At 32.9% G+C, this 14,444-nt stretch overlaps 1 protein-coding gene across 1 annotated transcript; it reads right to left on the reverse strand.

The window, feature by feature from the left end:
* Nucleotides 1–7,008: 7,008 nt before the first annotated feature.
* LOC147410073 (putative disease resistance protein RGA3) lies at nt 7,009–13,994 on the reverse strand. Its single transcript, XM_086432047.1, has 5 exons — nt 11,295–13,994; nt 11,181–11,260; nt 10,944–11,113; nt 9,380–9,471; nt 7,009–7,385 (listed from the first exon to the last, which is right to left on the reverse strand). Exons 1-4 carry the CDS (start codon nt 13,871–13,873, stop codon nt 9,430–9,432), a joined length of 2,871 nt encoding a protein of 956 aa, XP_086288173.1. The 5' UTR covers nt 13,874–13,994; the 3' UTR covers nt 7,009–7,385; nt 9,380–9,429.
* Between the last annotated feature and the right edge of the window lie 450 nt (nt 13,995–14,444).

Here is a 14,444-nt window from a genome sequence, read left to right on the forward strand (position 1 = left end):
GGATCATTTTCTTTATGAGTGATGCATGACAAATATTGAGCATCTTTAAAAAAATGAAGTATTGGCTGATAGTACTGAGCATCTCAAAAAAATTGTTGACATACCTCCATAGACCTTTTTTCCATCGCTCTCAATTGTTTTTGGGTGGTTCAAATACCCCTCATAAAATTGATGAGTATTTGAATACCCTATTTTCTAAGAGAGCTTCTATCGCCGCACCAACTTTTTTCTAATGCCATCCCAAGATGTGTGCTAATTCTTTGGTGATTTACATATGAATAGGAGTGGCGTTAGAAAAAATTGGTGTGGCAATAGAATATCTTTTTTTTAAAACTAATGACATTGCCCCTTGAATTGGGTCTTTTCTCATAAGCTGATCGGAAATGACCGAAAAAATCTTTTCTTCAACCTCTAATAGGAAAATCCTTAAATTTTCTCTTGAAAACCGATCATCTTCAAGCTCTTCAACCTTCCTATATATAACCTATAGTTTTGCCCTCCTACAAGAAAATACTAGCTTTGCCCCTACTCATATGTACACAAAACTGAGTCAAGTTGAAAACTCACAAGTTTGCTCGGGGAAGTCACTTAAAAATATATTAAATTTCTTAATAAATAAATAAATATATATATATATATATATATTTACTTCCACAAAAATATTTTACATAGCCTTGCTCAACCGAGCTATTGCTGCAATAATTGGCACCATCATCTCAACAAAATGACTGTATCTTTGAATAGTCCCACACACCATTATTCCAAACCTCACTAAGAGGAAGAAGATCCTTTTCATTCGGAAACTGCACAGTAAGATCTCCATTATCTAACCAATTGTGGAAAAGAAAAGAGATATTATTTCCTTTACCCACCACAAAACGCATATTAGCCAGAAAAATTGCGAGAACCTTTTGATAAGTATCGAAATATTCATATTTTACCTATATTTATTAGGTCACTTAATAGACTTTCCGACCCTAACGCTCGTATTTGTACGTGTAATCTTACATTTAATTCAATGGAGGTCTTACATGCATTTTTAGTTTAATCATAGTATAAATTGTGTAAATAAATGATAATTGAAAATTCTAACTTTTTGTCTATTTTTGAAGATTATTGATTAAAGATTAACCAGATCCGGAGTAGAAAGATGAATGTGACAAAGTCAAGAAGCAAAACCGAATATGTTTATTCACCTTAACTATTATTTACCGCGACACGATAAAATGGATTGAATAAAGGAATGTGGTAATCCATGATTTGATGAAGTAGTTGCAATAGATAATATCCAAGGAAAAATGGGCTCACGTAATGAAATAGTCTAGGTGGTTCTTAAACCACCAAAATCCATAATCAAGCCCAAAGTTTATGCTCAAGCCCAATTCATCAAAAATCCATAATCAAGCCCAACTCTAACTCTTCAATTATTCTCAATATTCCCTAATTTGATCCTTGATTCCATCTCACATGTCTCAAGAAAATATTAAATTAATCGCTCCACATTTTCTATAAATACCCTAAGCCACTCTCTACACCATACAACCCTTCAACCCTTATTGCCCAAAGCCTGCTCAATATTTTGTAAAGGACATGAAATAAATAAACAAGAATGAATGATAAGAAAATAATTAACTAGTGTAAGAGGATTTGATCGTTGAGCTTGCAGATCATATAGCTTTGCATGCAAGGGTGGAGCTAGGATTTTACGCATGTGAGGGCAACCAATAGAGAATTTTTTGTAGGGCCAATAACTCATAAATCCTAATAGACTTTGAAAAATCTTGTGGAGGCAAGTGGCCCCACCATAAATCCACTCTTGTTTGAATTTGTGGTTTGTGGCTGAAAAATTTTTATTCGTTATTGTCAACTACTAACGACACTAGATATCCATGGAATCAATAATGGTGTTTATGAGTGAGCATTTCTACATGATCACCCATAAACAAATGTAATGACGTCCACAAAATCTGAAATTTAAATATAATTAATAATATCCACACAATAATTTTTTAGTTCTAGTTTTCGCCAACTCTTTGTTTTGGGAGATTTTTGAGTTCTTGGTTATAAGTAATCTTACATTTGAATTATTTTGTGGATATTATTAATACATTTAATATTAACTATTTACGTTATTATCATCTTTGGGTGTGTGTATCTAGTGTCTTAAATTCTGGCATAGAATCATGAACATTTCTATTCATTAAAATTACTGTATACTTGTTTTTAAAATTAAATCTAGGTTGTTATGCTTACATTTTTTTTTTTTTTTTCTAAATGATGAAAAAAATAATATAAAAATTAAACAAAGGCAAACAGAAAATTTAAGTATAAATTAGACAAATTGTATATCAACATTTTGGATAACTTTTACAGTGATAGACATTGCAAAAAAAAAAAAAAAAAAAAAAAAAACTATAGAAACCTTATCAATAAAATATCATATCTGGCAAGTCTATCTAGTCTATGACAGACAACAAATCCTGCAAATCCCTATCCTTGTTAAGTTGCCTTCCCTTTTTTCAAATTGATCCATTGTTTTGTGTTCCTTTGTGTTTGTCTAAAAGAAGTGAATAATCATTCCCCACGACTAATTGACTGAGAGAGAGACCAATCTATCCATAACCAAATATAATTAAACTAAATCATAGACTATGACTTGTAACATCTTCAATGTAGGTTGCTAAATTGGTTTCTAATCTTATGTTCACAACAATTTACCCAAAAAGACTGATCAGATGGGGAAGGCACAATTATAATTATAAGAGGGTCATGGGTTGAATTGCACATAGTTGGTGTGGCATTAGTAAAGGTTGCTATGGCAATAGCAACTCTCTTTAGAAATTCACCTTATTTGAGAGAGGAACCTCTTACTTCTTGAGGGACCCTCAAACTCATTCCTACAAATTCCTATTTTCTATCTAAGAGAAATCACATGAGGTCATAGTCAAGTATACAAAAATTATAAGATATTAAATAATCAGTTGAATTAAATCAAAACCAAACATTCACTAAATATATCCAAGTAAAATACTCATTGGATCTTCCTTTTCCCTCTTTTATCCGGGCTTGGGACCGGCAATGTAAAACATTTAATTTTACGTCGACAGAGTTAAAAAAGGGTTAGCTAACAATAAAATAACAATTCTTAGTTAAACAATATAAGAAGAAAAAAATATTATATAAATTTAAAAAAAAAACATGTAAATAAGTTTAAAGTAGTGAAATTAAATGTATCTAGATGCCTCTCAAAGTCCTTGACCAGAAGGATGAAAAAAGTAGGTAAAGAGGTCTAGGTAGTGGAACTAAATGTATGTAGGTGCCTCTCAAAGTATCTGACTAGGAGGATGGCCATCAGGAAATATGTTGCGGAAGAACTGAGTTATTTGCTCCTACACCTCACTTTGGATTTCTCTCTACATATGCATCTCATTTTATAACTCAGTAATCCTTTCCTCATGGTGCCTATCATGTTTTGCTACAGTGTTTTGTAGATCCGTCAACTTGTACTTCTTGAAGAATCCCTTTAGATGACAACCTGTAAAATCATACACTTAATTCTTCGCTATCTCGATAATGTTTCATATACCCAAGTTAGAGTCGCTTAAGAACTTTACACAATAGAGTGGCATTAACAATCTTCAAGTGGCAACTTTTTCGGTATGTATAACAAAGAAAACTTGTAAGTTCCAATGCCTAACACTCGTTTATCTGACTGCAGCCTTATTGCCCAAAGCTTGCTCAATATTATGTAAAGGACATGAAATAAATAAACAAGAATGAATGATAAGAAAATAATTAAATAGTGTGAGAGGATTTGATCGTTGAGCTTGCAGATCATATAGCTTTGCATGCAAGGGTGGAGCCAGGATTTTACGAATGTGAGGGCAACCAATAGAGAATTTTTTGTAGGGCCAATAACCCATAAATCCTAATAGACTTTGAAAAATCTTGTGGGAGCAAGTGGCCCCACCATAAATCTGCTCTTGTTTGCATGAATCTTAATGGTTTAAATGACCATTTAATTTGTGGTTTGTGGCTGCAAAATTTTTATTCGTTATTGTCGACTACTAGCGACACTAGATATCCATGGAATCAATAATGGTGTTTATGAGTGAGCATTTCTATATGATCGCCCATAAACAAATGTAATGACATTCACAAAATCTGAAATTTAAACATAATAATATCCATGGAATCAATAATGGTGTTTATGAGTGAGCATTTCTATATGATCGCCCATAAACAAATGTAATGACATTCACAAAATCTGAAATTTAAACATAATAATATCCACACAATAATTTTTTAGTTCTAGTTGTCGCCAACTCTTGTTTTGGGAGATTTTTGAGTTCTTAGTTATGAGTAATCTTACATTTGAATTATTTTGTGGATATTATTATTACATTTAAATTTCAGATTCATAAAACTTTATGCTATGATATTATATTGTATCAATATATTGATTATTTACGCTATTATCATCTTTGGGTGTGTGTATTTAGTTCCTTGGATTCTGGCATAGAATCAAGAACATTTCTATTCATTAAAATTACTGTATACTTGTTTTTGAAGTAAAATCTAGGTTGTTCTGTTTTTTTTTTTTTTTTTTCTAAATGATGAAAAAAATAATATAAAATTAAAACAAAGGCAAACAGGAAATTTAAGTATAATTAGACAAATTGTATATCAACATTTTGGATAACTTTTACAATGATAGACATTGCAAAAAAAAAAAAACTATAAAAACCTTATCAATAAAATATCATATGTGGCAAGTCTATTTAGTATATGACAGACAACAAATCTTGCAAATCCCTATCCTTGTTAAGTTGCCTTCCCTTTTTTCAGTTTGATCCTTTGTTTTGTGTTCCTTCGTGTTTGTCTAAAATAAGTGAATAATCATTCCCCACAACTAATTGACTGAGAGAGAGAGAGACTAATCTGTCCATAACCAAATATAATAAAACTAAATCATAGACTATGATTTGTAACATCTTCAATGTAGGTTGGTAAATTGGTGTCCAACCTTATGTTCACAACAATTTACCCAAAACAACTGATCAGATAGGAAGGCGCAATTATGATTATAAGAGGGTCATGGGTTGAATTGGGACACGATACGTGGGCATATGACACCCGGGAGCAGAGGTGGGTAACACAACGCTCAACACCTTATTTGTGTAAAAGAAGCACTAACACAAACTAGTAAGCATGATTCACATTTCAGGGCAGTATAACCATCATCATTATAATATAAAAAAAAGATGTACCGTCTCTTTACCAATCAAAAAATCTTGACCATTTTGTACTCAAGATGCCAACCATCTCAACTGCATATCTTGCTTGTGTAGGGTCACCATGCATGCAAATCTCCTACTAAACATGTACAAAGCAATTAGACAAAACAATAAAAAATTCAAATTAATTAAACCCATTATTCATCAAGATGTTGAAATATTCTATATGTTTTTTGAAAAATGCTTACAACATCTCAGCATCCAATTATATTGAAGGCAACAGACGGTAAATATTTTTTTCTTCTTCTAATCCTTTAACTGTTTTCAATTGTTGTCTTATGCGCTATATCTTTTAAATTGTCATTCGAGTTTCTTATACTAGACTTCAACAATATATTTAATTAATTTTGATGGGTGTTAACTAGATTACAAACCTAACGTTTGACATCTTCATCAAGTTTTCTCTGACATTTAGGGCGGACTATCAAAACCTAGAAATGGTCCCAAATTTATATTGGTCCAATTTGTATGGCATTATGAGTATGGTGTTTTCGATGCAGTGATACTTGTTGCAAGGGCTTTTTTTGTTGTTTGATACGCATTTAATCCTCTTTATCACACCTTATACCAACTCTTTTGGTAACCAACATGAATAAAAAAAAATTCCAATCAACTCTATTTAAAGTCTTATGAAGAGTACATTTTAGGAAATTAATGGGAAAACTCACATATTGCAAACTTACATTGATAGTTTCTCTTTTCAGAATTTCAAACTTAGAAATTGAGAGTGGTTATCATACTGACAGATTTCTTTTTGGTTCATTGTTTTAATTGCAAACTGTAAACTTATTTTTCAACAACAATAAATGGATGCTTACCCTAGTCGATCTCTGCCACCTACTCCACTTCAATGTCTCACATAATGTAAAGCTTTGCTCTTTGGTACTAGCATGGACTAATTTTTTATTTATTTTTAATTTTGTTTAATTGTATGGAAGATGACCTGTTGACTGTAGGAAATAACTTTTTCTTTCTGATAATTCGAAGAGAAAAAGTTATTTTTTTTTATAAAATATTTTAAACCACAACATGAGCTCATCATCATCAAAGCCTTATCCAAAATTTGGGGCAGGATACAACATGAATGGAAAATTGCTTGCTTATGTTGAAACATGTAAGAAAAATCCAAATATTTGTTTCCTAGCTTCATGACATGATACAAGGGATCTATCAAGTTCTTTTCAACATACTCTATCAAACTTCATCCCAAGGGATCTATTTAAAGTTTAACTGAATATAGAATATAGGGGTCATTTAGAAATGAGAGTTGCTATTGCCACACCAACTTTTACTAATGCCACACCAATTCCTATGTAAATCACCAAAGAATTGCACATAGTTGGTGTGGCATTAGTAAAGGTTGATATGGTAATAGTAACTCTTTTTAGAAATTCACTTATTTGAAAGAGGAACATCTTACTTCCTGGGGGACCCTCAAACTCATTCCTATAAATTCCCGTTTTCTGTCCAAGAGAAATCACATGAGATCATAGTCAAACATACAAAAATTATAAGATATAAAATAACGAGTTGAATTAAATCAAAATCAAGTATTCACTAAATATATCAAAGTAAAATACTCATTGGATCTTCCTTTTCCCTCCTCCTTTATCCGGGCTTGGGACCGGCAATGTAAAACATTTAATTTTACGTCGGCGGAGTTAAAAAGGGGTTAATTAACAATAAAATAACAATTATTAGTTAAACAATATAAGAAGAAAAAAATATTATATAAGTTTTAAAAAAAAAACATGTAAATAAATCTAAAGTAGTGAAATTAAATGTATCTAGGTGCCTCTCAAAGTCCTTGACTAGGAGGATGACAAAAGTAGGTAAAGAGGTGTAAGTAGTGGAACTAAATGTATCTAGGTGCCTCTCAAAGTACCTGACTAGGAGGATGGCCATCAGGAAATATGTTGCGGAAGAACTGAGTTATTTGCACCTGCACCTCACTTTGAATTTCTCTCTACATATGCATCTCATTTTATAGCTCAGTAATCCTTTCCTCATGGTGCCTATCATGTTTTGCTACCATGTTTTGCAGATCCGTCAACTTGTACTTCTTGAAGAGTCCCTTTAGATGACAACCTGTAGAATTCATAAGTAACAATTACCAAAATCATAACAATTGTGGCCCCTACTTCAAAATGGAATAAATTGGACTAATGAAGGCACTAAATTTCATGAGTAAGAGCTATCAAAAAATAATCAACGGATTTAGTCCATTGATTTTTGAATCCAACTAACAAACTTTCGATGGCATTTTTTGACGGGGTGGACCGTCAAATATGTGGGAATTTGATGGTTTCAGTGTGTCAAATTTCGCGTTTTTCAAAGAATTATCCATCCTGGTCGGCTGTGGATAAAGTTTGGGTCGGGCTGTGAGTGGAAAAAGTCAAGTTCAATTTATGGGTTGAGGGAGGCTAGTCAGGTTAGAATTGACCCATATCTCATTCAGAAACTCAACTCGTGTGTGACATTAGTTATTAGTGTTTTATGTATTAATTTGAACGAATGGGCGGACTTAATGAAGTTGGTCCGATTCAAATAAAATCATAATATTTTGAAGAACTGTTAATTTTTTTACATAACCAAACCACCAATCTAAGTGAATCAACAAATTTTCAGATCCATTTTAAATTTATAAAATTTTAAATTTCCTTTTCCAAATATGATTTTGGGAAAAGAAAAATATAATTTCATTGATGAAATATCCTTTAATGCTATATTATTGACCAAATGTCACATATTATTATCCCTTCGTTGAACATAAAACAATATAATACCAATGAACAACATTCAATGTAAAAATATTTCAAATTATTTTATTAATAAAAATTAAAAATAAGCCATTGGCATTATAACATTTGTAAATTTACAAGATTAATTCGACTATGATTTGGAATATACATTTAGTAATTCATTTAAAAATTTGGTCAAAAAGTCAAAGAATGTCAAAAATGTGATATGATAGTGTTTCGGATATAATTCGAGTTCAACACTATAGAAAACTTTCAAAAATTCATGTGTATAAATATTAAATTTTTCAAAAAACTTATATCCCCATATCAAACTTAAAGCCTTATTAAAATTAAAAACACTAGGATGCTTCTATATATATTGTCTACCTTCTTAAAAAGCAAATTATTTTTCATACATTTTTAGTAAAAAAATAATTAAAAATTAATTTTTGAATCAAAGAATTAATCTCTCTCTCCTTTTTTCAGACCACAAATGATTTCTGACTTGAAAATTTTCACTCAGTCTGTTGACGTGGAAAGCAAACAGAACCGTCGATCTTTTTGCCTTGTGTATCCCAAAAAAAAGAATCTATGGTTTTGTGCCCTTGTCAGCTGCGTACAGATTGAGTACAAATTTCAAGTCTGGAAATCATGACTCTTTAAAGTCAGATCAAGAACGGAATTCAGTTCCTATAGAATAGGAAACGGTGTCTACTTCATAAGATTTACCATACAACTCTTTTCTCTATATATATATATATATATGGATGGCGTTATTACGACCCCCTTTGCGACACACCATTTTGTCTTATATGGGCAAAAATATTTGGAATGGGCTGATTTTTGTGAGGATGATCTCTGTGATGAGGGGATCATCCTGGACAAAAAATCATCCCATTCCAAAACTTCTAACCCCATCAAAATTGATTTACAAAAATTGGACGGTCTAAAATTTTTCAACTTGAAAACATGGGGTTAGTAATTTCATAATGAGCTGATTTTTGGCAAGGATGATCTCCTCACCATAGAGATCATCCTCACAAAAAATCAGCCCATTCCAAACATTTTTGCCCATATAAGACAAAATGGTGTGTCGCAAAGGGGGTCGTAATAACCCGACCCTATATATATATATATATATATATATGAAGTTTATTTATAAGTTGTATATCAAATACAATTTTTATCTGATTGGATTAGGATCCTAATATTGGACCTAAAAAATAACTCAACTTGAGAATGACTGAATTTGATAATTATCGGATCGGGTCTCAGATCAACCTGATCGGATCTAGACCTGATCTATTAACAGCTTTAGGAGAAATAATCAAAGATTCTTACATTTTGCATACACTCATAGGCACTTCTCCACTGCTGAAATGGGCTTAAATTCACATTTCCTGTTGGGTCCAGAACCTGTTTGATCCCACCATCTGCAAAATAAAAGTTCAGATGTAAATAAAGCCTTTAGTCGAGTTAACTCAATGATTCACGAGTCCAAATTTGTTAAATATATTAGAATTTATAATTATATTTTGTATCATGTTCTCTAAAAATAGCTCTAAATGTAAAACAACTCGATTAAATCTCAAGATTTCACAGAATCTCAGATTAAATGATTAACCAAAAACAGGATGCCACATGTATTGAAGGCTACCCTAGCTTGGGTGTTTTCGTTAGTTAGAAATGTCCTCAATACATGCGGCGTCCTATGAAACTCAAGCCCATTGGTTAAGTAGGAACAATAGGGTTCACATCTTCGTTATTTGTTTAAAAACTCTGAAATGACATTAGTTATAGTATTTTATGTACTGATTTGAACAAATGAGCCAATTAATGAAGTTTCCCATCAAATAAAACCATAAGTGAATCAACAATTTTTCTGATCCATTTTAAATTTATAAAATTTTAAATTTCCTTTTCCAAATATGATTTTGGGAAAGAAAAATATAATTTCATTAATATGAATTGATACAATTTACACAAACTTTTTTCAATTTGTAATATATATGAATTGATCCACAAAAATTGAACCCTGGTACCATCGTTGCCAAAAATATATGAATTTTTTTTGTTGAATTCAGTATTGAAAACATTGCTAGTATAATTATAGCCATAGTTTTAAAACTCAACTCCAATGCAAATCGAGTCAAATTGATGACTTAGTGAGTCCGAGTCACCTTGAAATCCAAGTACTTGGTTGTGTTGACTCGGCCAATTTTCAAATCAACACAACGAAGAATAAAACTAAGGTTACAACTCTGAACACTCCATGTCAGATCTGTGTTTTCAACCATACCTATTCAGAATCACTTTGCACCACTTCTTGAATCAGAATCATTTGCACAATACGTTCAAAAGTCCTAGAAAAGAAAATTATTAGCTTCCAGTGTAGCAACTGAAACATGAACACTAGAAAAATTAAAAGATTTATGATAAATGCAACTCAAGACTGTAGTCCCATTCTTAGTTTAAATATGTTTTAAAAAAAATATATATGAAAATTGAAATGTTAAACAATGGAAAATGTTATTATTTAATTTAAAACTCAATATTATTGGTAAAAATTTCATAATATTTTAAAATAATAAAACATTTTATTTTAGTTTTTCCTAAGTAAATCAATGCATTTTCATTCTAAAATCGAAAAATTGATTCCATAAGTGTTGGAGGTGAGTCTCACAAGTTACCAAATAATGGGATGAAATTATCTTATTTATTGGGGACAACAAAAGTTTCAAACTATTTGCAAAATCCATAATATAAAAAAGAAAGTAATTTTGATAAATAAGTTGTATTTTTTTTATTATTATATATTTTATAAGTTAAAAAACGGTCAAACTTCAAATTGTGATTAATTTAGGGGTATTTAGGGTATTTTAGTGTAAAAAGAAAAAAAGCATACCGTGTAGAAGTTGGGGATGTGTGATATCTTGGGCCAATATTCGCCACTCTCCTCTTGGCACTGTTCTGCTAGCAATGGACAATCGTAAATTTGGAGACTTTGAAGCGTGGTGGGCAGTCCCTCCTTTGGCAAGGTTGCTAGTCTTTCACAATGTAAGATTTCCAGTATTTAAGGGAGATGAGGTTTTTCAATCCATCTGGCAAGGATGCCAGTTGAGGAAGGCTATAAAGATACAACTCTTGATGAAGTAAGACAGAGAGCTTAATATTCTCTCATTGCAATTTGTTAAATTTAACTCACGAACATTTGTCAAAAACCTTGGAAGAGCAATCAAACTCATTTGTCAAAAACCTTGGAAGAGCAATCAAACTCCTGCAATCACCAATTCCAAGAGTATGGAGGCAAGGGAAATCACATTTTTCTTCAGTGCCACTACTCCATTCTACTAAATTTGGGAATGAACTAATAAAAAGCACTTCCAATGAGGGAAAAGCCTTATTAAACAGGTTTCCATCAACCCAAAAATCACCACCGCGTGGATATAATCTCTTGAGGGAAGGTAGCTGCCAGAGAGGAGGGAGGGTTTGACATGATTTACAATCCCTTATCACCACTTGCTCTAGTTTGGAGAAAGACGGATCCCCAATCCAGCTTGGAAATCTTTCACCATTGTAGCCTTCGATATTTAGGATTCTGAGATTAGGGTGAGGTTGGAACCTTTCAAGTATTTCCTCTGCTATACTTACACTCTGATAACCTTCCCATGATAAATCCAACTCCTCCACTTCAATATATTCTCTATAATCCAGCACGACCTCTTCCGCATTGACCACATTTTGGAGCCCTGAAATCTGCAATCGACCTCTGAGGTTAATCAATTTCATCAATTGTCCTATCTCATGCCCACTATCTTTACCAACAACGAACTTTGACAGTGTCCGTAGACATGTTAATCTCCCAATTCCCTTTGGTGTCGAACTCATTGGAAATTTGGGAAAGGTAAGATGTCGTAGGTTAATCAGGTTTCTTGTGTCCTTGGGTAACTCAACCAATTTATAACAGCGTCTAAGATCTAATGTCTGCAGATTATAAATGCTGCTCACTGATTCAGGCAATCTTTTTATAAAAGAAGATGAAAGGGCAAAGTATCGTAGGTGTTTCAAATTGCCAATTGAATCGGGCAACTCTGTCATTTCAAGACAATCCAATTTCAACACATGAAGGAATTTCATTTGTTGGAATAGATTAGTGGGGACCATTTTAGTTTCATACTCCCGGAACACTAGTAAAGTGTGAAGCCTTTTGCTTTTAAGAGACCGCTCCAACATTGTAAGAGTGATGCAAGAAGCATACCGAGCCTTTTCCGGAAAATCAATTAATTTTTCGACCTCCATTCTAAAACATTCACCTTCAGAAAGTGATTGTGCTAGATCATGAATCAGATCATGCATCTTGTACACCAATTCATCATACTTATTTTTCTCACACTGGAAGAATGACCTCCATAGCAAATCATCAAAGTAATCACAACCCACATCTTCCATTTCCCTTTGCCCCACATCAGATGTAATAAAACCTTCCCCCATCCACAATTTGACCAATTCCTCCTTTTCAAATTCATAGTCCTTGGGAAATATGCTACAATACAGAAAGCATTGCTTTAAATGTGAGGGCAAATGATGATAACTCAATCTTAGAGAATTTAAGATATCATCTTCTCCTCCTTGTGGCAATTTCCATATTTCACTGTTCAAAATGTCTTTCCATTTTCTTTCTTGTTTCGTACCTTGTAAGACGCCTCCGAGTGTCTTTGCAGCCAAAGGTATACCACTGCACTTTTTTGCAATATTCTTGCCAACCACCACCAGATCTGGATGTTCATCCCAGCTCTCAGTTGGAAATGCCCGTTTTCCTAGCAATAACCAACAGTCTTCATCAGACAATTTTCCTATGGGAAAACTTTGAATAGTGCCCATGATCTGTGAAACTTTTTCACTTCGAGTGGTGACAATAATTTTACTCCCCTTGTCTCCACATCGCAAGGGATCTCTTAGGGCTTCCCAATATTTGTAATATTCGTTCCATACATCATCTAACACGAGTAGAAATTTCTTCCCACTCACTATTTTCTGAATTTCTTCCGCAAGTGGGGATAATTTCTCATAATTAAATGATTGTTGTTTGGAAATACTTTCGATAATTGCTTTTGTGAGTCTCTTTAAATTAAAATCTTCAGATACACAAACCCAACCTCGCATGTCGAAATGCTTCACAACCCTCTTATCATTGTAAATAAGCTGAGCAAGGGTTGTCTTACCGACTCCACCCATACCGACTATGGGAATAACAGAGGGCTCCTTTGCAACAGACCCATCCGATACCAACAGATTTATTAACTTCTCTTTATCATTTTCTCTACCGAAAACATCTGATTCATGTATCAAGGAGATGGCTTCCAGTCTCGTCCTGACTTCAGGTAGCCTTAATCCTCCATCTCCATCACGAAGATGAAGATCATTCCTTTCCTTTGCAATCCTTTCTAATTTCTCATTGATGACCTTCATCTTATGACTTATCTCATATCGAAATCGAAGCGACTTTAAACCGAAGCAGGAAAGGAAGAAATTGCATACCTGCTTCCACTTACTAGTTTCCACTTTGGATCGTAAAGCTTCAGTTGCAAACTCATCCAATATGTCTTCGGCATCGTAAGCGAGATCTTTAAGCTTTGTTATCCAATCTCTCACCTGCTTCGAATGAATTTGCTTTTCCTCAGCATCCTGAAGAACCGATTGAATTGCTGACATTAAACTAGACAATTTGTCCAACTCCTCCTGAACACCCCATAACAATCCGAACTCTGTTACAATTGAAGAGCCAAGCTGCTCCAATACAGGCTTAAGAAAAGCATGTGCAACTGATTTTGCCATGCTTATTATATAAATCTCTTAAGAAGACTATGAAACAGAAAGAGAATTGCAATTGATGAATGAAATTGTTGATGTTGAAGAAGAAGAAGAAGAAACAGCAACAACAGCAACAGCTTTTGACTTGTTTTGGGTGGTGCATGTGCTTACTCAATAATTGATGGTGGTAGGATCAGCAATCAATTATTAAGGGTAATTCTATTGGCACCCCGAATTTTACTTATTACACCTCAACTAAATTAAATAAATAAGGTGAGTAGATTAATTCTCATTTTAAGAGAGAACAACATCAACATTAAGTTGTCGGAGTAAATGATTGTCGATGGTTCATGTTCTCTCTTATGGATTTTTAAAGAAACAAATCAGTGTACAATTTTTATTAGTGTGTTATGGGAAAATTCTGTTATGGAAATTTATGCTAGTTATGATTCTAAATAGTGTGTTAGTTTTAACTGGATATGATTAAATAATTTAAATAATTGGAATGTAACAAGTAAAAGTTGGGGTGCCAACAGAAGTTCACGCCACTCAATTGGATTTAAAGTTGACTCCATTTAACAAATTTTATGAGTCA

The sequence above is a fragment of the Akebia trifoliata genome, chromosome 2, assembly GCF_017979445.1.
Source record: "Akebia trifoliata isolate Shusen 1 chromosome 2, ASM1797944v1, whole genome shotgun sequence".
Taxonomy (NCBI): domain Eukaryota; kingdom Viridiplantae; phylum Streptophyta; class Magnoliopsida; order Ranunculales; family Lardizabalaceae; genus Akebia; species Akebia trifoliata.